Below are 26,605 nucleotides of genomic sequence, written 5' to 3'. Positions count from 1 at the left end.
TGTTCATCGAATATCTCGGCTTCGAAGGCTTGTATCATAAATCTACCGTGACAAAGTCTAATTAATTTAGTTTAGATGCGATTAGTACATAAAAACATATATGTTATCGCGATAAAAATAAAGTCTTGTATTTTTCTGTGAAACAAAGTCAGTTTCAATGTATCCGCCATGTTTTTTCGCTTTGGTATCCTGATAGCATTCTGAAAAAGGAGAGAGAAAGAAAATTGTCTCGACAAGGCTGCCAAACACACAGACATTCAATCTTTGTGAAAGTTGAATATTTTTTCATTGTTCATTGGAATCCATGTAATGTCCAACCCATACGATAGATTACTGTGATAAAACTTCTCATCAAAATAATAAAATGTATGCTGGCAACCCGGTACAGTTTGCTCATATACGAGAGAGTACAAGAGAAATACGATGCGCAAAGGGAATTGAGCGAGCTACGTGGTCGATTCAAAACTCAACACGTGACCCTCTGTCCTCAGACCTTAATCCACCTAGTAGTTTTTTCTCTTGTCACTGACACAGTCTTATTAAAACATTATTTGCCTTTTTTATTAAGATAACTTCTAACACTAATTTCGGCTCATTTTTGATACCAATTCATTCAAATTGATTTGGTTAGTTCGGAGAACCATGCTTCAGCGTTTAGTTATGTCACATATTCGGTAACATTTCTCAGACCAAACGTATTAGCAATAATACATTTGAACTTGACGATAGGCCACTGTTTGAAATAAAAACACGGTTGAAAAAATAAGAAATATTTTGTCGATTACGTCACTTGTACGATTATATTTTCGAAACATCGCCAATTTTTTGTTGTGAACGACCCTAAAATTATCGGTATCGGTTAATCTATATACAAGAAAATTGAGAAGTAATGGGTTTTGACGTTTACGTCACTTATGCCATTTTAAAACCGGTAGCATAAGTGACAGTCATTTGAACTTCAAACCTGTTTAATGAGCTAATAGTTAACTCCAAACAAGCCTAACTTTGTTAAAATTGGTTCAGCCGTCGCGAGAACATTGAGCAGAGAGAAAAAGCGCGTTTGATTGGTTACGTCATTTATACCATTATATCGCCAAAGCCAGAAATCACAGCCACCTGATCTTCGAACTTTATTAATGATCCAATAGTAACTTTCAAACGATCCTGGGTTTGTTAAAATCGGTTCAGCCATGCCTGAGAAAATTGAGCGATAATAAAACAACGCATTTTGTCGGTTCTGTTACAGAAGTCACAGCCATTTGAACGTCGAACTCGATCAATGGCCCAAACGAGACTATGTTTATTGAAATCGGTTCAACCATCTTTGAGCAAATTGGTATATAACACTATGGGTATCCGAAGCTCCGTTCGAAACTCGGTTGTTTCGGCAATTCGATTACCTTTCTATAGAGAAAACAAAAAAAAATTAAAACAATTAAAAATACTGTGAAATTAAAAAAAATCATGACCAAGCTTACACGTCAACTTCAACTAATTTTAAAAAAAATCTGGATATACAATTTGATAACATTTTGAAAATGTCTAATGGATTTCTAGGAACGTATAGAATTAAATAACCATATATTACATAAATTTAAAAACAATTTATAACTGATGTTTGGAAAACATTTTGAATAGATTTCTTTTTATGAAATTCGGAGCAAAATTTGAAATGAATTTTTTCACAAATTTCTCTAATCACACGGTCCATCTAGTGACCGTTACCGGCAAGGCATAGAAATACTACATGGATTGAGAAGTCCCGAGCTTAAAAAAGAAAAAAGTCGATTTTTACTTCAATATAGTCTCCATCTAGAGCGATACATTTGACCCATCGGTCCTCCAACGTTTTGATACCCTTTGAAAAAAAAAGATTTGTCAAGATTTGTTCAAAATAGATTTCCGTTTCTGTAATGACCTCAGCATTCGAAGAAAATTTTCTTTCCTTGGAGAAACCTTTTCGGGTTTGGTAATAGATAATAGTCGCTGGGGGCCAGGTTTGGAGAATACGGGGGATGGTGGACCAATCCGTACCGCAATTCATTGAATAAAATGGTGAAAATCGGTTCATCCATCTTTGAGAAAATGAAGTGAGTTTCGTTTTCTGAGTTTTTGACCGCTATTTTCGGTACTTCCGGAACCGTGAACTTGGAGCTGATATAGCGCAAATCAGTTCGTTTGGAGAGGAGCCAATATAACCTGCAAATTAAAACTGTTCGGAGCCAAATTTATATGAGTTTATCACGCTTCACCGTATCCTGGGTTAGCAATTCAATGCATAGGGTACTGGTCTTACAAGCAAGCTGTCGTATGTTCGAGTTCCGACCTGGAAGGATTCTTAGTGTCAGTAGTATCGTAGCACCAGCCAGCACCAGGTTCTGTACGCTATGAATCGGCTGCGAAGTCTGTTGGAACAGAAGGTTGAATTCCACAGAAGAAATGTAATACTAATGCTTTGACATTTTCAGTCTGTATTTCCGGAACCGGAAGTCAGATTCGGAAAAAAATAAATAACAACTTCTGGGATAATGAGATCATTTTTGTTATGCAGAAATTGTTTGGTCTCGACGAACTGAGGCAATTGGTGTAAGACACTCGGCCTTCCGTGCCTTGGTTCAAAAGTCAGTTGTCACAGTGATTGCACCGCTTTTCCTGTATGAGAAAGGCAAAAAACTATAGTAACAGTTAATTTCAAACAAATTTTCGATTTTCAATTTTGCATGCAAAGCTCATTATTTCTCTGTAGTGATGTGATGATAATGCTAAAAATCACACATTTACTTTATTCCATCGAATTTGAGTTTTCAATATCTTTTTTGAAAAATTATCAGAATTGAAAACATGTAAAAAAAACTATGAATATATGCAAAATTTATTGCTTGTTCTAAATAAATTATTATGAACACAAACCTTTTCCAAATAAAATTTGAATAGATTTTTAACGTGTTTCGAAATTTGTTCAAGATGGAATTTGAACAAACGTCGAGTTTTACTATTTTTTTTACAATATCAATTTATCAGCATACTTTGGAAAAAAAAACAAACTTGAGTGAATTTTTGAGTACTTTTTTCTTTCCGGATTTATTTGGATTATAGTGGTTTCAATCTTATGGTGATTCGCCACTCTTGTGAGAGAAATAACTTTCTAGTTTCTATGTGCAGAGAAGGGAATTTCGGAAGGTCTGTCCTGTCCCGTCCCCTATTATTAGAATTTCATCAAGTTTTGCTTTTGAATAATTTTACAAAAAGATACTTAACACAGTATGTATATCGCAGAGTTATGGTAAAAGTTAGGTGCTCATTTATTTTCATTCAATTCACATCATTCAAACAAATTTACTCGATGTGTCTTCCATTGTACTTCAATAACATTCTCTAGACGATGCCAGTTGTTGCACGTTTTTCGAACGGCAACTGGAAAAAATCCGTGTTATCATCTCGATCGGCTATTCCCAGCTTGATTGGAATACATAATTCGAAAAATTCTTGTGATTTTACGCCTTATAAGATGCACATAAATGTAGTGTCATATTCCACACATATTTATATTCAAGAATATGTAAAATTGTGTGATTTGAAAAATGCATGGCTTGTAATCGAATGAAATTAAAAAACAAAAGATTGATGGAAACAGAGCGACTTGAACCGAGAAACATTAGAACACAAAGCAGTCCGGTTAATCGACTGAGCCACAGAAGCACATATCTTCTTAATGAATAATTGATGCATATAAATCCAAACAGCGGCACTTGGTAGCCGAGTGCAAATTACAAAAAAAAATTGGAATATTGCGTCGTTTAACAAATTAAGTAGCTATGAATTATATCGTTTGCCCACTCGCTAATACGTGTTCGAGTTTTTGCGTTTGAACTAGAGCACATGTTCGTTTTTTTTTCTTTTGTTCGAGGAAGCCAACGTCAAAACAGAACAAGATAAAATTTATATTTTGTTGAGTGTTTGCTTATCGTTCCACCAGTTCACCAAGATTAATAAAATCTTATTGGCGTCTTCGTCTCTTTTTTGTCGGACTCGGGTAATTAAAAGATGGTCTATCTATTTTTACTCTAGTCATATGATCATGATCAGCGTCAGTGCGGGTGCATGCGAGCATTTTCAATGCGTCGGTTAACGTTCTGAACCTATTTTAACACGTTTCGATGTTTGTTCCATTGCCGTGGTTATAGATCAAAAATATTATTAAGATACAATTTCAAGTTACCTTATGTTATTCACAGATTTCGTGAGGTGATAATTGGAAAAAAATTAGGAATAGTACAAGTACAATTCCTTTCCATTGAAATGCATAGTCTAGTTCGATTACAATACGCTATAAAAACTCATTCTATTCACAACTAGCTATAGAAAGTGAAAGTTAAATTATTACAAAGAAGAAAGATGGAACAAATATACATTACATTAATACACCATGCATCAAATCTGTCACTGTGGCTGATTGTGGTTCAACCACTACCTAAGTGCAGCGGCGAATTTACATCTATTTTACATACCCAAGATCATTGTCGCGAGGGCGGTTCAACGACTATGACGACGATGGGCGGGTGATCATTCCAATAGAATGGCGATGATACTATTTTTTGCTCTTACCGTAGAAGATTCGCCTTGATGACCGTCGACTAAACGTCAGTTATAAAATTAGAACTTTGAATATCACAAATTGGAAACTACCAAAGGATGAGATAGGTAAACTGGGAAAAGTAGTAGAGTATCCTAAACAGAAACAGTTTCGTCTTGTCTTAGTAGGCGGCGAACAGGTAAAAAGAAAAACCAAAACATACGTTTGCGGTTCGCGCATGTGATCGGTAGCGAAAAAAAAAATAAAGAAAGGGACTCTTCCGTTTAACGACGTCGTTTTAGTTCACTCTGTAACCAAATTATATAAACGACTGACTGCCTTGGGGCTGAACGTGAAGCAGACAACAAATAAATCATCAGATCAGCTTATTTTAGAAGCGACGCGTTGATTGTCCTACAGGTCAAGCGACAATTTGGCACCAGTCCCATTTCAGAGCATACGAAAGGTTCAATTGGCTTCCGCGGGTGTGTGTAGTCAACGAAAGTGAATCGCTTAATTGAGGCTGTGGGCAGCTTGAACAAGGCGCACGCAGAAAACAGAACATACGCGTAATTGAGTTGACTGGACGATATGAAAAGTGCCTTAGCCCTAGAACTCTCTCGGAGGGTAAATTTCTACCCCAGCGCTACATCAAACCACCGTTATTTGGTTACGGTTTACTATAACCATAATCAGCCTTTTCGATAATTCAATCTGATGTTTTGTCATTCATTTACATTGGGGTATTATTTTTATTTCATTTAACCGGCTATGACTATGACCTTCTAAAGTTGGCCTGCGGTAGAAATGTACCACCCACGAGAGCGCTTATGTTAGTGTTTTGTTGCGTAAATTATGGAAACTGGATTATAACTTTTTCTGGAAACAAAATATCTAAACATAGTGAGCGAGAAAAATGTAAAGGATATTGTTAGCAGCATTGCTGAACAATAGCAAAGTCTATCTTGCATAAAGAAGTAACCATTTGATAAAAAATATTATAAAGTAGTGGCATATACGATGAAGAGATGTCAATATTTTGGCTTCACGAATAAAAGAGTCAAAACACATTCGTTACACTGGAATATGTTATAATTTTTATACCATGTGGCAGCCCACCCTCCTGTCTTATGCATAAGTAATATACAATAGCTCAACCTACATATGCCGTTAAAAAATACTTACATTTTTTGCTCAAAACATCAAAACATCGCCGTGTTTGGGGCTCAAAGCGCGAGGGGCTCAACGTAATCGATTTACTTTCAAATGGCTGCACGGAACGACCGAAATTAGCTCTGCGCCTAATTCGCATTACTGTTTTTGAATTAGTTGATTTTAACAACAAAATTTCCAAAATAACTATAAAATTAGTTAAAATTTACAATTTACTGTGCTAAAATAAACTCTTATTTTTAGAGAAAGAGTATAGTTGGCGAATATTCTGGACACAAACCAGTAATATTTCAATCCAACACGAAATTCTCATTGACAACTAATTTCGTTATTAAATCAGAAAATTTGATTCTATTTATCTATCGCCGTCATTACTGAAGGACAGCACAACGAAAACAAAAATGAAATTGGTTTTATTAACAAGTTTATTAGCCAAAAACTGAGAAGTGTCAAAGCAAAACAATCCATTAAAAAGCTAAAAAGGACAGTCTTGTGAAACTGCTTGCAAATTGTTTAGATATTTTTCGCATGTGTTACGATATATCCATATATAAATTCCTAAACCGATATGTAAAAATGACATAAACTGTCAGTGGAAAGTGTATTTATTAAGGATTTGTGCGCATTTGAAGCAATTGTGGGTAATAATGTTTTTACGCGAAACAGTGAAGTGAGTTTCGAATGTTGCACTCTAATTGTACACGTCAAATGATGTTATCTGTATCTTCTAACATTCCGGGCTACACCGTCTGGTGTACTACTTGTATTCGGTTTTTGTTTTCCGAGTGCTCAAAGTTTTCAGTGAGAGAGTCGATTTCGTGAAGTCGAATGAAGAAAACAGCGATTTAGAAGTAAAATTTTCAAAAAGAAGTTTATGTTTCGCTTATGTCTTTTTCTCCAATACAACATCGTATTTATACCTGCCAATATAGAAAAGATTACCGCGACTGAAATTTTTTTCGGTTGTAGTGTGCCATCTAGTGGCTAGTAGTCATTACGGTGTTAACGTTTTTCGGTGACAGAGCGCCATATAGCTGCAAATTGCAGAAACCAATTCAACCATTTATGTTGGTTGAAAACAACGTTTTATTTCTCTAATTCAACTAAAAAATTAGTTGAATGGATATGAAGTGTGCCTTAGCACGTTTAATTGGTGAATTCAACTAAAAAAAATTCCGTGTGGTGGTCACATACCGGTGTCAGATGGCTGGCGGAACGTTACAGTGAATGTCGTCAAACCGGAATTCGTCATTTTTGCTTCCTTAACGACATCAAGTGTGATTTCGTACTACCAATCTAATCTTCCTTCTGTTCTCTGGCTGAAATTTAAACCGCACTGGTCGTTCAAAGTTTAAACATACGAGGAGTTATGTTTAATCGGAATGGCTTCTAGTGATTCCAGTCCAGAGTAGTTCATTTGATAAAACGATTTTTTCCGAATTGGAGAATGTTGCGGGATTAAATATTGTCTCTTGTGATTTTTTTCACAAGTTCTATTGTTCACTTTTTTCCATACTACCAGTCATTTTGAAGTCAGTGTTTTCGTTGAGTACAACGATGCAAAGCTATTCATATTCAATGTACGAATTCAAAATGCGTATTTTGAACAAACAAAATAAAATTGAATAAATTGCAATAAACGACATTGATCTAAAGATGAACAAATGGAGAATAAATTTCCTTTTTCTATTTCATAACCCATAGAATCTGGTATGTTCTGTGAACATAAAATTTAGACAAACCATCCGAGGTTACCTTACTTTAGTTACTCACTTGCATTTCACCAGTAAACTGCACAGGAGAGAGTAGTGAATGTGCATGAATCTCACGATGAACGTGACCTATAAAAAGTACCATTTTACCTCAAACAATACATAGCTATAGTAAGCGGATTTTTCGGTTCTCGAGCTACTTCGTTTCAATTTGATGCCAATACAAAGTGAAGGGCATTTCCAATCCTTATTATTTCAGAATAATAAACAATGTTCTACGATAATTGTGACATGACATGAAAATTGATTAAACCAAAAGTCAGTTTTGATCTTGAGATTGGCATGAATTGCTGACAACAAAGAAGCTGACCATGGAAATCAGTTGAATGTCCTGCAAATAGGTCAAAAGAGTATGCGGAACAAGCGGTGAGAAAGTTCATCTCGCGCTCTTGCAAGTTGCATACTGCAGTGCAACAACATCATGCAAAGGTTATCGTGCTGCTGGTTATCAGATTATATGATTTCAGTTTTTCAATTACTTAGTAAAAAAAAGAAACGTTCAACTGCAGTGTAACATTTCTGGCGTTTCTCATCACAGAAATGCCGCCACACGGCTTAGTGAATGAATAAAAACATTCAAGCAATTTTTAGGACTTTTTATTTGTCTGCAGGTGTGCCAAAATTATGTAATCATGATTGCGTTCCCCGTTCAGTAGTGCAGTGCAAGTTAGAATCCACGGTATCACCAGAGATGCCAGGTAAAAATTTCAAATGTCTGCAGACAGGGTCTGTAAATCTGAAAAAAAATCTGCAGTCAGCAAGTATGGCTTGCTGGCAGCAATTTCTCTATAAAGTATGACATGCAAAACTGACTTGGCGAGCAAAAAAAAAAAAAAAGGTCGCGGAAATTTCAAATTTTTCTGTAAATATAGATGAAAGTCAGCGAGAATTTCAAAAGTCTGTAAAAATCTGCGAGAATTTCAAAAGTCTGCAAAAGTCTGCACAACAAAAAATGTCTGCAGCACTATACCCCAAATCTGCAGATTTACAGACAAATCTGCAGACCTGGCATCTCTGGGTATCACTGACCGTTGAAATCACGATTTTTCTTCCCATCACAAGCAGTCTGTCATGTCACGCTTGGCGACACTTGCCCATCATGTGCTGAGACGCAATTAAAAATAACCTGTTTCTGGGGGAAACGAACTCATACGCTACTGAGATTAACAGGTTGGTCGCAGAGATATTTGTTTTCGAATTTAGGAACAGCCGATTGTCTGATGACATTGTTGTGCATCTACAAATTTTGTTTGCTAAAAATAAGTTGGAAACTAAATTAGCATAGTTAATGTTAATGTTCTAAGGTCATGTTTTCTTGAAAAAGGTTTGTTTTATTTTTTACCTTTTTTAGCAGACGATTCGCTCTGTACACTAACAGCTGATTTGCTGCATCAGAAACCAATATGCAACAATATCTTCAATTTTTCGACTACAATAAGTTTTGGCTTTCCGGAGCGCTCAAAGTCTTCAGCGTCAAATCAATCACTTTAGAAGCATTTGAACCACTCACAATCGATCGAGCAATTCCACAATATATTCCATCGTCCGAATTTTCAAGAGCATATGTTAAGCCGCTGATGCATTTTTCTGCATATCAAAGAATAGTAATTGTCATTCTTGCAAAATATGTCTAGCTATTTTACCTCAATGGAACCTCAATTTACGAGCAGAGTCGGGCGTAAATTGAATAAAACTTCGCGTTATTTCAAATTTTTCGCCCCAAAAAAAATTCCATTGGATTTTAGTGTAAAGAACATAAGACATTTGACTACGTCCATACACAAAAGCATCTAGAACCACCTGAGTATATTCTGAGACTGTGGAAATCCGTAAGAGATATTCCAAGATCCAAGAATTACTCGGAATATTGTCTTTAGGGACTAAACTGTGCCACAGAAAGAACTACAACTAATGACTGTATTTTTTGTTTGCTGTTTATATTTTTAGTACCACACATTGCTTACTTTCTATTTATAGATGATTCAGGTATGTTCTCAGTAGTTCAACAAATTCAGTGAAAACTGGTCTTAAGATCTACACGAGCACTAAGCAGCTCATGAATAAATTTTCAATGCTGTTCGTGGATCTACATATTACTTACTTATCTAATTTGATCTGATCAAGGCATGTTCTCAGTTGTTCAAGAGCTTTAGTGAAAACAGATCTTGAAATCTACTTTTACTTTTCTATTATTATTTGTTTCAGGAATGTTAAGTGTATTAAATGCATGTGGTATCACAAGTACAGACTGTGAACAATAAGTTCGATAATGCACTTTGCTTTGCTGGTAGATTTTAAGGTCTGAACTTCAGGTAGTTTTAGGATGAACAAGCACTTCCAAAGATATTATAACAGTATGTCAATTTCCTGAATATAGTATTACGAGAACATACTGCATTCAAAAGTCATACAATAGTCACCAGTCACGCGTTTACGCACTGATTTCCTTTTTCTAGAGAATTCTTGGATACCCACGACCTTAACCAGGTTCTATTAAACCAAACAATTCCGTAATGTACATTTGATAATATCTATTACACTGAAGCATGGTTTTGTGTAAGTATAAATAAAAATTTCAAGTATTATGCAAAAACTTATCAGGTGTACAACTTTGCCTCCGCCGTTTTTTTTTCCAAAATTAAAAGCTTTATTGCGAAAAAGTGCTTACAGATGTATTATTCAAAGTATTGTACGTCGCTAGCGACAACTTTCTCCCATCTTTCCGGCAATATTCGGATTCCGGCTCGAAAAAAAGGAGTCCTCTTTTGACGCTATCCATGAAGCAATCCATTTTTCCAACTCTTCGAAGGATTGAAAATGTTGATCTGCCAGGTCGTGTGCCAACGAACGAAATAGGTGGAAGGGGCGACATCTGGGGAATATGGCGGGTGGGGCAAGACTTCCCATTTCAGCGTTTCCAGGTACTTTTTGACCACTTTTGCGACGTGAGGCCGAGCATTGTCGTGTTGGAGGATGACTTTGTCATGTCGCTCTTAATATTGTGGCCGCTTTACTTTTAGCGCGCGACTAAGGCGCATCAGTTGCATTCGGTAGCGATCTCCTGTGATGGTTTCACCCGGTTTCAAGAGCTTGTAGTAAATCACACCTAGCTGATCCCACCAAATACAAATCATAACTTTGGCGCCGTGAATATTCGGTTTTGTCTTCGACGAAGTAGCATGCCCGGGCTTTCCCCATGGATTTCTGCGTTTAGGATTATCGTATCGAACCCACTTTTCATCACCGGTTACTATTCGATGTAAAAACCCCTCACGATTTTGTCTTTGAAGCAGTTGCTCACATACAAATAGACGGCGCTCGATGTCCCTCGGTTTCAACTCCTACGGCACCCAGTTTCCTTCTTTCTGAATCATGCCTAGGGCCTTGAGACGTTTTGAAATGGCTTGCTGACTCATTCTCAACGATTTGGCAAGCTCTTCTTGGGTTTGCCACGAATCTTCATCAAGCAATGCTTCTAGTTGTTCATCTTTGAACGTTTTTTCTCTTCCACCACCATGTTTGTCTTCGACATCGAAATCACCATTTTTAAAACGTTGAAACCACTCCCGACACGTTCTTTTACTCAGAGCAGCATTACCGTATGTTTCTGAGAGCATTCCATGCGCTTCGAATTTTTTCGAATTGTAACAGAAATTTTTTTCGAATTGTAACAGAAAAGTAAAACTTCCTCCAAATGGCGAGAATGGGGCACATAAACAGACATTTTCGAGCGTGAATAATACGAAAACAAGAACAACTGTCACTGAAACTGCGTTCACACTCACTTTAAAGGCATTATCAATTATGTATTTTGACCAGCCTCAGCCGGCACAGCCACCTATCGGAAAACGGCGGAAGCAAAGTTGTACACCTGATATTTCAAATAAAACGCGTAAAAGCTCGTGTAAATTAAGGTTTTAGTGTATAACGAAACCTGTCTGGGTTACAATCGTGATTTTTCACCCATGAGAGATTAAGGGTTATGTTAAAAAAATCTTCTGGCATGCTAGCTCTAAGTCGTCAAATGCAGGTAAGTAGTTGCTGAGATAACCGGAAACAATATTTGTCAGAACTCGCTTAGAAATTTCCTGTCAGGCAAGCGATTTATGAATGAAGTAAAAAAAGTCAATTCGATAGCACATCTGGGATCGTCAACATTTAGAAAGTTGAATGCTTTCAGAAGTTTCTGCTACTCTTCGTGAAGCCCTTCGGTGATTGGACACTGTATGGATAGGATATTTGGTATCCGACTTAGTTTGTTTATTTTTTGTATCCAAAAATACCATTTGTACCGAAAAAGATGTAGGAGTTTTGTCTAATCGAGAAATATTGTGCCACAATGAATCTATTTTACTGAAATTCTATTTAGTAGAGTCAAGGCAAAGTTGCGGTCATTATGATTCTTTGATGAAAAGTCTTTATCAGCAGCTATAAATGTCGTCAATGACGGTTCTAGGTAGCGAAAGTTCTTTTATTAGTCTTCAAAAGCAATTAAAAAATTACGACATATTTGTGTAGAATTTTCTTTACGATCTAAGAGCAAAAGGCAGATTTCTCTTTCAATTATTACGGAATAGTTCTGCAGTTTTCGATAATTTTTTCGGTAATAGTTTTAGTTATTAATCTCTTCAAAGAGAGAGAAGAATTTCTAAGATTTCCGCAATAATCGAAAGAGAAATTAAACAAAAAGAATGTGTCTTTTGCACTTAGGTCGTAATGAAATTTTTATACAAATATAAATTCTAAATAAAAGGCTTCAATCTATCTAGCCCAGCAAATCTGTCCCAAAAATGCACATTTACTTGCTTCAAGAGTGGAGGAACTGTTTTAAAACTTTACGAATAAGTTCATCCAATTAGCTGATTGAATATATTTGTAAAATAGTGTCTAATTTTTTAGCTAGGGTTTTTTATTTAATAATCTAATTTTGAAGGCACAGTGCTTAAGCTCTAAGATGCCGATGGCAAGCTACCTAAGGTTAACATACTCATCTCCATCATACATTTTCCACTATAATTTGAATCCATCAGAGTGTGATTCGATATCTCTAGGACACTGAAACAAATAAGATGGAAATATGAACAACACCACTCTTGTATTGCAGGTACGGCAATCCAACAAGTCATCCCAAATGAGTGAAAATATTGCATCAGAGCGTGGCCAGTGTCTCGCCTACTAAGCATCATGCACGCAGTTTCCTTCTTCGCAACTGCTATTTTAATTTTTATTTTTGGCATTTTTGCGAGCGTGATCTGTCAAAATTTTCGATCGCTCGATGGGGCGGGTTTCACAATGAAACGCAAACTATGTCGGTTGAAAATTCCGCTCGAGCTTGTAATAATTAGAGTGCCTATAACCAGAGTGACGACATATCATCCGTAATTTTGGCAACAATTCAAAACATTCCATTAGCTTTAAATTGAATTGACAGGTCGTTTGCTCGTTTGGAACTGGGAGCTGTCATTCCAAACGAACAGCTGTCGCCACTCTGATTATAGTCACTCTAGTAATAATATTGCTGGTTGGATCGCATGCTCGATTTCAGTGGGCGCCATTAATTTTTTTTTGCTAACTTTTTTATACATTGCGCGTGACAATCTGCGACACGCGGTGAACTCAAAGGTCGCTGAATCTATTTGCGTTGATATATTTTTTGTGTTCCTAAGTATTTGAGTAGCCAAATCCGGTTTGCTGTTTTCTAGTTGATTTGATGAAGTTACTTTTTCATTCACTAATTTATTCAAGTCTGATCTCTATGAGTTCTACGCATTCTCGTGCATTATTTGAGTGAGCTAAATTAATGTGCGTTACGATGTATTTAGTTTTTTTTATCATTATCTTTTTGATTGATGGTTTTGGAAGTGATGTACTGGTCACCAAATGATGCATGTTTGAACCCTACCCTGGATTTATTCTTAGAAGTAGACTTGTTAATTTTGTACGATGGAATGCGGGTTCCAGTTTTCTTCAACTTTATTAACGTTCTTCTAAAATAAATATACCTTCGATTCAGGTTTGATAGACTTAAAAGATTAGGCATGCTTTAAAACTTGCTTCATTTAGAATTGGAACAAACTTTTGCTCATATTGTTTCGCCCCTGGTGGACGGATTTGGGAGTTCTTGGCGCCCACGAGTCGGAAATTTTGTCAGCTTCACGTATGATTTTTGACATTCCGCAAATGGACTGTACTTTGTAAACAATCAACATGGAAGCCGATAGAAGGGGTAAAATTGTGCACAGTTATTTGGAAAATCCATTTTGGTCTGCATTTAGGCTAGCTAAACAGCTGAAATTGCCCAGAAATACCGCATGGCGCGTTATCAAACGGTATAAGGAAACATTGACGACGATTCGAAAGCCTTAAGCCAATCGTCGGCGTGGAACTGTCGACCGGAAACTGCGTGGTAAGATTTTAAAGACGATTAAAAGGAATCCTAATCTGTCGGACCGTGATTTGGCCAGAAAATTCGGTGCTGCCCATAGTACCGTGAGGAGAACTCGACTCCGGGAAGGAATCAAGTCGTATCGAGCTAGCAAACAGCCAAATCGGACCATAAAACAGAATAGTTCGACGGGTGTCTTCTGATGGACGATAAAACCTATGTCTAGGCTGACTTCCGGCAAATTTGCCAGAAAATTTATGATTTGGCAGGGCAATTGGAGCTGTGGCAAAAACAACGAAAGTTTTCATTACAAATAAGACAATGACATCGGAACTATACCAAAAAGAGTGTCTCCAAAAATGAATTTTGCCGTTTATTGGATCCCACAACCATCCCGTAATGTTTTTTTTTCCAGATTTGGCAAGCTGTCATTACAGCAAAGTCGTTCAAGAATGGTATGCAGAGAAAGGGGTCCAGTTTGTTCTGAAAAACCTTAACCCACCCAACTGTCCCCAGTTCCGCCATATTGAGAAATACTGTGCAATCATGAAGAGGAAACTCAAGGCAAAGGGAAAGGTTGTCAAAGACATCAATCGGATGACGACCTGGTGTGCGCCGCCTAATGGGCCGTGTTACAGGAAAAATTCGAGAATTCCTTCAAAACCGTGACGAATAATTTAATTCGTATTTTTTCTTAAAAGTAAGAAGAAAACGCTTCATTTGTATAAAAAAAATTTTGAGTTTAATAATAAATAACTGAAATACTTTCAATTCTATCTGAAGCAAGCTTTAAGTGAATAACAAATTTCTCTTCCGCATGTAATTTTCGGAAGAAGCATATTACTAAAACTTTAGCAACAGAGCAATTGAATTTAAAACTTCTGTTAGATGTTTAACTTATAATAGGTATTTAACGGCTGTATGTAAAAGATTAGACCTACGATATATTTCTTAAATTCCCCGACGTTTAAGCCTGAGCAGAAAATGATTAAAATGGTAAAAAAGGAATTCTTGAAAAAAAACCTGCTCATTCTGACAAACTACACTGTTGTTGAGTTCAGAAAATAAGAAAGGCCTCATCTTACAAGGGATCCGATAAAGTTAAGAACCAGTACACCGTTTGTTTCTTGCGAGGGTTCGATTGAGAAGAAAATAGGCTAGAGTGAAATTGCACTTGCTAGTTTATTGCAAAACAACAAAATTCTTTTGTAGTTTCTCACGTTGGACAGACTCACATGTAAAAGTAAGTTGTTGTAAGTTTATGGCATTCAGTTATGCGGGGATATTTTTCAAATGAGACATTTCAATTGAATAACGCAAATTCAAATCCATTCTCACTTCTGTGGCATATCAATACACGATCTTTCCTTCGATATGGTAAGATGCCAAATCCTCCTAAAACAGAACAGAACAATTGAGTTTCTCAAGAAAAGTTAACAACCATTTGACCTGGCACTCCTGCACGTACATTTCTCCCAGTTGGTGATCTTGATTATTTAGATTCTTTAGTAGTTTTCTGAGACTTATTAGGAGACTTAACTCGATACTCGGGGTTGTCCCAATCAAAATACAATGCATCAATAATAAAAAATACAATAAACTATTGACGCTATTGACACTAGGTGCCACACTACGTTTAGCTACACGGATAAAAATTTATTGCTGGTACCATAGTTGAAAATCATGAAATCATGAATAATAAGCATGAAATTATGAAATTATTATTTCTTTTTTTCCCTTTATGGGCTACTCTGGCCGAGGGGGCAATTATGAAATTATGATTTCATAAGCAAAATGATTGATATCATGAACACTAACATATCTTTCATGAAAATTTTCATGATATCAATAATTTTGCTCATGAACTTTCCATAAAAAGTAATGATTAAAAAATCATGGTACCGGCAATAGATTTTTATCCGTGTATACATCCAAGTCTACCTAGTGTCAGATGTGATGGGTCGGAAAGCTAAACGAGAAACTTCCTTCTGTTTACCAATCATTTTTCCCGAATAGTAAACAGCATTATCTCACAAAAATGTCGATTCAATTTTTTTTATCTCTATTGCTCGCTAAGTAATAATTTTTTTTAGTTTATTCTACTGCTGAAAGTCGAATTTTTAATCGCAATTGTGTGATCGTTCTAAAATAAAAAAATCGCTCACGCAATCGCAAGATGTACGTTGTTGCATTTTCGAATAATAATTTATCGATAAAGCTGTATTGCACGGAATATTCTCGATGTCGGCCAGCCAGCTGACTTTGGGTGCTAAATTGCGGTTGTCGACCTTATCAGAAAGTAAACTCAAACAAACAAAAATTGACCAAATCTCGTTGCAATTTCGTGAACTCCTGATACGACTTATTACGCCGCAGGCACAGCAGGTTAGCGGTGCTGATAAGGAAATTTGCTGCACCGAATCGGTAGTGCACATTTTGGTGGAGAAGCAGAGTGAAAATAATTAGCCTGATTGGGTTGTGTATTAAAATAACATTGACGTTCCGGAGGATACAACGTATTATTTGGCGAATATATTAAAACAGATGTAACAAAAATCCTGCGGTTCCAAATTTGAAAATATATATAAATTGGTAACTATTGTCTACAGAATCAAATGCTTCCATATTGAAGCAAATATTTAGTTATATTTAGTTTAGTTCCTTCGTCATATTGACTGTTGCCTGAGTCATCGAAGTTTAAAAACTATCTAGTATCAACGTCCATACTATAAACAATTTACACTACCCGACGACACATTTACTACTCGCACTGAGTTGCGTAGTGAGTCGTGGGAGACAGACAAAGGATCCCTCCCGTAGGCGAGTTCTTACTTACCGTAGCTCAATAAATAGTCCGATAAGAATTGCAGTCACGGTGACGATAATTTTAAACACACAGTCACCGAACAGCTGACCGACGGCGGTAACGACAGACTCGACCGCGTTTTGACCGTGACGGTAGTCCGCAAGTTTGGCGGGGTTTCTTCGATGTTTCGCTTGCTGCTGCTGCTGCAGCAACGGTGCTTTCGCTGGGTTAAATGAATCTTCCGGGAATTCGACGTCTTCGTTGTTGAAGTTAAGTCTTCGCACTTTAATCGAGCGGACGAAATAGCACACCAAGCATCCACATTGTTAGCGGTGACGACAATTTCACACAACGAACATTGAAAGCAGTAATAACAAATGACAAGAGTTTGAAATTAGATAACAGATTCTTTAAATTAGCATCCGTCAGAACTCTTTGGGGATGACTTTCAGCTGGAGACTACCAATGGGAAGATGCATGGCCTCTGGCACGGTGCGAAAGCTACGAAGATCTCATACCTTAGCAAGAAGCAATCAATTTTTAATTTTCTTTACTTGAGCCAATTCGGGTTAAATGCGTTTAAAATTTTGAATTGTGGCGCTGCTTGGTTCTATTTATATTAATGAAATATCTCACTTTTGGCTTGCATATATCTTTGAATGGACTTGCGTCTTCGATTTTTCCGTTTTATATTCGATCGATTTGACTGTGTGTAATTTGTTTGTTGGTTGTTCTTTCCTCACATAGCCGAGAACACAACTTCACTTTATTTGGCTATTCGTTCTCTTACTAGAAAGGTTCCATTCGTTTTATTTTGATGCTTTTTGCTTTATATCAAGTCGTTTTGGTGTGAGACCGAGAGAAACTCTTTCAGTTCATAACTTGTTTTCTGGTTTTAAAAGAACAAATGCAAAAGTCGACCACTTTTGATCAGATTCAGGTTTTTCCATTGCAGCTGTCGGACTGTTTCTTCTGTTTGGTCACAATCAGTAAAACCGTAAAACCGACATTGATAACACCTCTGCACTCGATATACCACTTTCTGTACCGTTCAATTCCTCAAATGGTAAGAAAATTCACTGAACATTCGCAGCAGAAACAAAAACACACACCATCGACCTAAAACCACTCCAGAGTATCACTCGTACGGCCCATTCAAGCGAAAATAGGGCAAGTGATCCTCCAGAACCCGCAGAGAACTACAACTCGGACGCTACCGATCCAGACGTCGTTCAGCAAAGAAATTGACTCTTCTTCTGTAGCAACGCCACTGTCCAAGTGTCAAGAGAAGGACGTAACAAGGTCGTTCCTACGCCTGACGGTGGCTCACTACTCACCAGCATCGTCGCTCTCGCCGGTAAATGACCACCACACTGCACTCACTCGCGCTCTCATTCTCTTGCTGGTGCATTCACCCAATATTCGTTCACAGACCGGCTGGCTGCATAATGCGCATGCGTTTCGGTCATCGCGCTCTATCTCACTCTCTTTCTCGTTGGTCGAAGGATTTGAAAATGCAGTTCATTCTCAGGTGTAACTTGTCGCCGATTTGACCATTTCATTAAACAGTGGTTGAAAACATGCATCAACATTCTCGTGATAGCCCAATATATACAAAATCTCACGCTCTCACTTATTCACGAGTTCATGATGAAGTTGACAGAGTGTTACGAGAAAATGCGAGAATATTCCCCACAGTTCACTGTGCTTTGCTCATACGAACCAAAACATTAAGGATTGAGTATAGTGAGAGAGGTTGAAAGTGACTGACCAATCCAAGGGACAGTGTTGAGAGTAAATAATTGAACAGAGATGTCAAACAATCATTCGACCAAGCTTCCCAATATTTCGCTATAGGGTTTTAAACTTACAAAAGTCTTACCATTTCCTGCTTTCCAACTTACAAAATTTTCTCTACTTTTCGAACCGTTTCGTATTTGTTATCGTTTATTAAATTATTGCAAAATCTAAAGATTTCATTATTTATCAAAAGTTAAGGAAACTTTCATAACATTTTGTTTTGTTCCTAGGTGTCGCTGATGTAATAATTTGGATCGATATGAGGACTGGGTTCGAATGAAATAAGCGATAAGGAATACTACTATTCAAGTACATGGTTACTTGAAGAAAAACATGAAAGTTTTTCCGTGTATTAAGGGACAGGTAGGGTCAAACATTTTTGAAAAATCATTTAATTTTTTTTGTAGTTTTCTTATAACAAAACATTTCAAGAATATTCTGTTAAATTTCTCTGGAAGTTTTGGACCTTTAACTTTGCCTGTCTCATACTGAGAAGAAGTAAGAGCTCGGCGCACAGGCCCAAGATTTCAGCTTCGATTGACTTAAAAATTCGACAAAATATTTTTGAAATGTTTTATTATGATAAAATGCAAAGAAAAAATAAGATTTTTCGAATGGGTAACATCCTACGTGCTCCCCAGAAAAATAAATTGTTTCCTTCGATTTTATCGCCAATAAACATTAAGGGCTGAGGTCAGTGTGTTTTAGGGCGTTTTAGAGGGCTATTTTCACGCTTCAAATCTGATTCTTTCAGAAACGGTGACGAATATAAAAAAAAACCAACTGACAATCTCTTTAAAAAAATTAGTTTAGATTATTCTGTGAAAATTTCAGAATGATTCATTGACATTAGCGGTCGGGAAAGTCTTTTTTCTGAAGGAAAAATTGCATAGCTGAAAACGCCGTCTTTTAACTCGTTCATTGAATATCTTGCCTTCAAAAGTATGGATCAAAAATCTATCTTGACAATGTCTAGATAATTTAATTTAGATGCGATTAGTGCATAAAAACATATATGTTGTGGCGATAAAAATGAAGTGAATGTTATTTTTGTGAAGGTAAGTCGATTTCTATAGACGCAGCATTTTTTCTGCTCTTGTTTCTTAGTAACGTAACGAAACATGGGAGAGAAATAAAATAGGTTCAGAAAGGCTGCCAAACAAGCGGTAGCTTTATTGGATTTTATGTGATGTAGTCAAACTTGTAACCGAAAATATCCAAACTTTCTTGGTCACCCGGCCGCATCAAGAGTCATTTTGCACATTTACGAGAGAGCTTGGAGGGAAATGTAATACGCAAAGCGAGCCACGTGGTTATACGCGACCTACTGGTCTCAGCCCTTAATCGCGTTTCTGTCGTAAGCAGCTTTTGAAAGCTCATATTAAACGTCATTCAAAAACTGCTTCACTTTTTTTTTTTCTAATTTTGGACACACACTTTCTAAATGTAAAATACCAGACCCCAACGTTTTTTTTTGGTCGCTAATCATGAGATCTAAGAAGCGTCCTCCAAAGTACTCCCTCACCTTGACTTCTTTCTCAACATTATTCCACGAAAAAAATACGGAATGTTGTTCGAATGATGCTTTATAAATTGAACAAAAATATGAATATATATTGCTGAACGATAACTCAAAAACAAAATTCGCAAAAAAAGTGTTTTTTTAAAGAATGTAATATTTTTTACGAATCAAATCGATGTGGCGATGCCGGATTAGATATTTTTTCAATTAGTAAACGGAAAATACCACATACATTTGCGGTACACCTAATTGCGTTGATGGTTAGTGGCTAATAGTCAACAAGTTTCCTTGGGAATTCTGTTCTTAGGTTCATGAATCAATCTTTATTCAAGAGTACAAGAATCAATCTTTTTTCAAGAAGTACAATTGTAGGTCAACGAAACGGGCGTTAATGTATTATCATTCATTTGTGCTTATTTTAAATCAATTCCAATTATAATTTTAAGACAATTGCAGGAATAGGCGAAATGACCCTTTCGGTGAAATGGTTCTCGGCGAAATGACATTCGGCGAAGTGACCCTGATCCGTTTTAATGGACTGGCATTTAGAAATTGTTTAATGCATAATCCAGTCAGAGTAACGTGTTTCATACATAAAATGTAGTGTAGTGCTCATATCGCATTTAGGTACCAGAGAATTGTTATTTTAAATATTGATTGAAGTCACATGGCAATTTTCTCTGATTTTCATATAAATCAACAGTATTCTTACCACGAAAAAATGAACATTTATTTCAGGAAAATTGAATAGAAGTTCAATTACCGAAAAACCCACCAGAATTCGATAACATCGTGGGAGGCGGTTTGTAAGGCTGACAACACCAACACAGTTGAAATATTATTTTAAATCAAAATCTTAATTCTTTTTGCTTTGCAGTAAAAAAATTTAATTAAAAAATTTTTTTCCTAGTTTCAAACTACTCACACTTCAAGGACTTTCAGAAACTGTTCACCATTTTCAAAACATAATTTTTCACACCGGAAATTTACGAAGATTGTTTGACGTTTGGTCAGTTCACGTAGACCTTATGTGATGATTCTATTCATTTTAGAGAATGTGCGCATTAAATTTATTTATTTTCGTCTCGTAAAATATTCAATTTGACATTTGAAACCATTCTACATGATTTTTCAAGTAGAAGGAACGTGAATTTTTATTTCAGTGTGGAAATCTACTAAACAAATTTAAAACATGAATAGTATCTATATACATCTTTTGTATCAACAGATTATTTGTATCAACAGATTACTTAAGAGGCTTACAAAATTCGCGCGACACAACCAAACGAACTTCTAAGCAGCTTCTAGAACACATTGTTCAGCTACTATGCACGAGAAGTTGCCAAAAATTCCACGCATACTCTTAAACAGCGAGAAAGTTCACATGGAACTTGTTTTATACTTTCAACTGTAAAAAATCACCTCGTGTTTTCTTAAGCAGCTAGGAAGTTCACGTAGAACTTGCTCTTTACTTTCAAGTTCTCAAAAATGAAGTTAGTACTTTTAAGTATCAGGAAAGTGGTTGTTTATGAAACTTTTTGTTGATTGGGTATGTCATTTAAATTTTTCTTCATTTAAATCAACATTTGACGTTAAATTCATGAAGAGTTTCGACGTTTTAAAAATGAACAAGCTACTAAAACGATTCGATGGTGTTTGCTAAACCTCAAGTTCTTGATAAAAAAAACGTCATTCAAACAGTGAACAGACAGATAAAAGACAATAATTTTTCTCATACTTCATCATTATCCACCAAGAGCAATCCTACTGGAGCTGAAACTTTCAAATTAAAAAGGAAACTGAAAAGAAAAAACCCAAGCTGTTCTTCTCATCAGAGATAAATGTGCTCCACTCGATTCGACTTCGAATATTGATAATTGACTAATTGATATTCAGTAGCAGAACCTTTGTATTCAAGAAAAAGGTATTCCACGTAGTTTAATATCGAGACATTTGGTTGTTCTTAGGACCAACGATTCAATACAAAAAAATTCTATCGTCCCACGGCAAAAGGGCCTAACTGCAAATGAGAGCATCTCTTTGTTTACTTTCTCTTTCGATTATTACAAAGCCTTGAAAATTTTGCGAAAAGTTGAGCATCAAATATAAAATCGATCCGATAATTCGTGAAAGAGAAAGTAAACAAAGAGAAACCGTCTCTTGCAGCTAGGCCCTGTTGTCGTGGGACGATAGAACTAAACGTCTACGATATAACTCTTTAGGGCATATTCAGGAGTGTTCTAATTCTAGATGCATAATTTATGTCAGTATTAAAATTTAAATCTAGAAATTATAACAAAATAAACTGGCAGCCCCAGCAGCGTTTTATCTGTGTTTCAAATATAGAAAAAATAGAACGGCAGTGTATACTAGTTTTGAATTTGACAGTAGAACTGGTCGAATAGATAAAACTAAAACTGATTGCTGGGGATACGTTTGTTTCAGTTTCATTTACATTATAAAACATCCATATGAAGCTTGCAGCTGCTGAATTTGCTCTTAGAATATTTTCTGCCATAGAAATAAGTAAAAATACAATGCGAAAGGAAGCGTATAGCGGCCCTTACACGATCATTAAAAGTGTCATTACTTTTTACTAATGACACTTTTAATGATCGTGTAGGGGCCGCTTATCAGTGTTTTTCTTATTTTCGTCAATCCGGTTTACATACTCTCACTATTTTCATTCTGTTACTCGCTCAAAAACGTAGTATTAAAAATTGAACTAAGTTTATGAACGAAAGTTTTTAACAAAATAATAATTTTTTTTAGATTTGTTCGGTTCAATATACAAATAAAAAAATGTTTTTAATCCAAATTGTTTTAACACTACAGAGATTTAACGTATTTTAATCATTGACGTCAAGAAAAATGTCTTTTTTGTGGTCTTAAAATACGTTTTGATTTTAAAGTGTATTGTTTCAGTGTAGTTTTGTTTCTAATATTCTGCATGGCTTCAATTGAAATTGAATCGCCTTTAATATATTGAATATGTGGAATGAACACTGCTTTCGGCGACTGACGTAGAATTTGTCTAGTATTTCACCTGCTGGCGTAATTCGAGATATGACATAATTTCAATGCATAATTGCGTATCTGTGGTAAGCTCCAGGCGGTTTTTTTCGTTCGGTGCAAATGCACGTGCTTTTCAATTTGCGTTTAGAAGGGACATGCGCGTGCTGAGTATAGGAAATATTTCAAAAACGGAAAGTAGGACATTTTTGGGATACCAAATGACGTCATGAAGCAAAACATCTTACCCTCTATCAACGGATGTGTTGAGTGCCGTTCACTTGTCAGGATTTCGTCATATTGCAAATGGTTGCTTCAGAGCGAACACCAATCAAACTTGTTGCAAGGTTAAAGCCGAGTATAAATAAACGATATAAAAAAACTGGTTGCCGTAATCCTCATTTTCACCATTCTACATATCCTTCTACAGTATATGTTAATAGAATTTGAAATTATTATCGAAAATGTGTTAGTGTCTTCGAAATCAATCGAGACTTTTCGATATCATGGACCTGTTGAAGATTTTAAAGTGATTTATTATTCAATCAAACGCTAGTTCAAACACTCTCGAATTTTTTTATTCTATCAATAATGTTTGTTGTCGCTGCAATTGAAATCTAGAAAATTTAATCAGCGCTGAATTTTTTAAAATTAATATTTAGATTTAGACTGCATAAAAAATTATCTTTTTAATGCGTTTTCATCTAAATTGGATTCCGAAAAGAGAAATGGGATCTAAATGAAAATAATGAATTTTCTAAGGGCAAATAGAGCTATTCATTGGAATCTAATATTGTTTTCGCTTGAGAAAACTAAAACTGACTCAGGGCAGTTTCATCAAACAAACAAACAAATTACACGAAACTGTGTTGGTTTCGAATTTAGCAACGGGGGTTTGAGCAAACCTGAAAAATTAGGTTCGAAACTGACTCGATTTTCAGTTCAACAACGTTAAAACTAGGTTCAAAACTAGCTTCAAACATACGGTTTGACAGCAGTTAGAGTGGAAACTGGGTTAGGTTTGGCATCAAGCGAAAACGACATAAGATGATTAAAATCGGCCCAGCCATCTTCGAGAAAATTGAGTGCAAAAAAATGCTATAAATATGCGCTCAATTTTATGTTTTTCACAAACTTAGATTCACGTTGAACATATTTTTTAGGTTTCATCTGGATTTTACTCCCGGTTCCGGAAATACAGGTAGATATGTGCAAAACATGAGAAAAGCTTTTCGTAGAAATGTTACCACCGATTTTACTCATGCTTTGGATCCCAATTACAATTACGAATAATGCAAAAAATCCAATTTGAAGAGTTTTTTTGTCATACGGTGCCAGGTAAAGTCAAGTGAATTACTTAAAATTGACAAATAGTATAACTGATTAGTTAATGATCAAACAAACTCAATTCAGTTATACCGATTCCCGATTTCCCAATCCGGAAGTACCATAGATATAGATAGATCTAAAGTTCATCCCGATTTGGCAGACATGGTTATCGCTTTAGTCGTCATAAATTAGTTAAAAAAAGATTCAAATAAAAGATCTTGTATTCCCACAGATGGGTATTAATTTAAATCCGGATCAAACACCGGCCCCGATACAATAAGGTTATAAGTGTTAAAATTACAAACCGTCGTTTAAAATGAAGTTACAAAGCATGCAAAAACTCATTGAAACTGCGCTTAAAATTGGGAAAGTTGACGGTCATCGTGTACTTTTAAGTACTAAGAAAGTAAGTTATTTTCAGATACTGTGGAACATTCGGTTGCTTGGGTCGCTAATCAAAACAGTATGTTTCGTTCACTAAAAAGCCTCATCCTCCTTGGAAAGAGCCTTATCCGCCTTTCGAAGAAAGATAAGACTTTCTAGACTTATATGATTTCCAAGAAAGATAAGGAATTCTAGAAACTCTGCTTTCTTTTTATTAACACAAGTCACCAAATGTTGCACAGTATCTAAAAAAAACTTGAAGTAGGTAATGGTAGAGACATAGCCGCGAGATTGACGTAGGACTGCATTCGAGATGTGCTAACCAATTTGATACCGTTTAACCGTTTAAAATTTGGTGGTCTTGAAAAGGATCATTCGGTTTCGGAAGATTGCGTTTGTATTCTAGGATCAAAGCGGCTGCTTAAGACAGTTTTCTAAATAAGTTCTTTACGTTACTATTGGAGTCCTGAAAAGGACCGTTGGTGGCTTCGGAGTCCTGGAAAGGATTATTTTGTTACGTTTGTATTCTAGGAAGAAGAGCACCAGTCAAAATCATTTGTAAGTTTAAACCTTGGCCTAGAAAAATCATTACATAAATATAATCGTAATACAAGTTGTACCATCGCTCATATAGTTCAATATTGCATACATTTCAATATTTGAGTGGAAGAAACTATCAAAGTGCTGTACGGAATTCATTTCCCGCATTCAGTAGAGCCAAATTGTGGAATTCTCTACAATATTAAATCCTGTTCGGAATATTTTACTCTAACGCGATGCAGTCCAAAGCTAGCTTTATTTGCGCTCGTTTAGTGCTAATTTCGACCAGCAAAAAGTGCACCAAGCTAATCAAAATATTCTAGATTTGCACTAAACTGATGATTTTTACTTTTGATTTGCAGAAAAAGTATTCTTAATAGTTCTTTAAATAACATTTAGAGCCATTAGAGCGGCTGATTTGGTAAATTGTTCCCCATCGTTGTCCACTTTTCGTTATATTTTTCTCCAATGCAAACGACCAGCAGCTGGATGACGCAATCGCTCTTGTTTGAAGCGAAACTCGCACTGCGAGCGCCCAACAGCAGATATGCTCACAGAAGAACAAGTTACGGTTTTTCTGCGATTAGCCTTAAGGAAAGAAACCTCATATTAGGCATTAGCTGTCGGTCTTCGTTTCGTTTTCCTTGTTGTTCGTAGTCTTGAGCTCGTTGCTAGTTACTTTAGATGCGCCTTGTTGTACATTGGTTGCAGTTGCTGGTTGGTTGGATGGTAAGTTGTTAACTGCAGCTAATGTACTTTGTTCTATAGGGGATACGTTGGATGGTTTCGTTGAAGGGGATGCTTCACTGTTGTTGGTGACTGTCATAGGTGTTGCTTGGGGTTGGTGTAAAGGAAGCACAGTTGTCCTTTGGTGTAGTTGCCTCCTTGTCCAGTTTATCATATGGCTTACCGTAGTGAACAGCTTTTTGGCAATATCTGATTGTCATATGTAACAAGTGATTTGCACGGGATTCTTGTATCCTGTCCGAATGTCCCATAAGAAGGTATAGGCCTCCTCAAGCGCATGCGTAACAAACGTTTGCCATTTAGAATACCGGGGAAAAAGTTCTTCCACTTTTCTTCTTCGATAGAGAGAATCTCTCCATATTGGGACATAGTTTTGCGAATATAAGAATCGGTGACGCTTGAGGGAAGATCATGCACACGCACTTCTATAGCACTATCATCCATATGTACTGGAATATTGTACTTGATATTTTCATGCTCCACATAGTGCACATTATTATTGTCTTTAGCGAATTGAATTGCATCCAACTCTTTATAAAACTGGATGTAAATAACATTATTT

The 26,605-nt window shown here is 36.3% G+C and overlaps 1 protein-coding gene across 3 annotated transcripts in view; it reads right to left on the bottom strand.

Annotated features, from left to right (window-relative positions):
• LOC131434723 (glycogen-binding subunit 76A) overlaps nt 1-18,270 on the bottom strand; it is a 47,639-nt gene extending 29,369 nt beyond the window's left edge. Inside the window, exons 1-2 of one of the 3 annotated variants that reach the window (XM_058601772.1) lie at nt 18,047-18,270; nt 16,740-16,992 (exon numbers count right to left, since the gene is read on the bottom strand). In XM_058601772.1, coding sequence (XP_058457755.1) covers nt 16,740-16,992; nt 18,047-18,104 — 311 coding nt within the window. In that variant the 5' untranslated portion in view covers nt 18,105-18,270. The other 2 variants (XM_058601773.1, XM_058601775.1) reach the window with 2 other exon arrangements.
• Nucleotides 18,271-26,605: the final 8,335 nt, after the last annotated feature.

Source organism: Malaya genurostris, chromosome 3, assembly GCF_030247185.1.
Source record: "Malaya genurostris strain Urasoe2022 chromosome 3, Malgen_1.1, whole genome shotgun sequence".
Lineage (NCBI taxonomy): Eukaryota > Metazoa > Arthropoda > Insecta > Diptera > Culicidae > Malaya > Malaya genurostris.
This window is presented reverse-complemented; position numbering and strand designations above follow the sequence as displayed.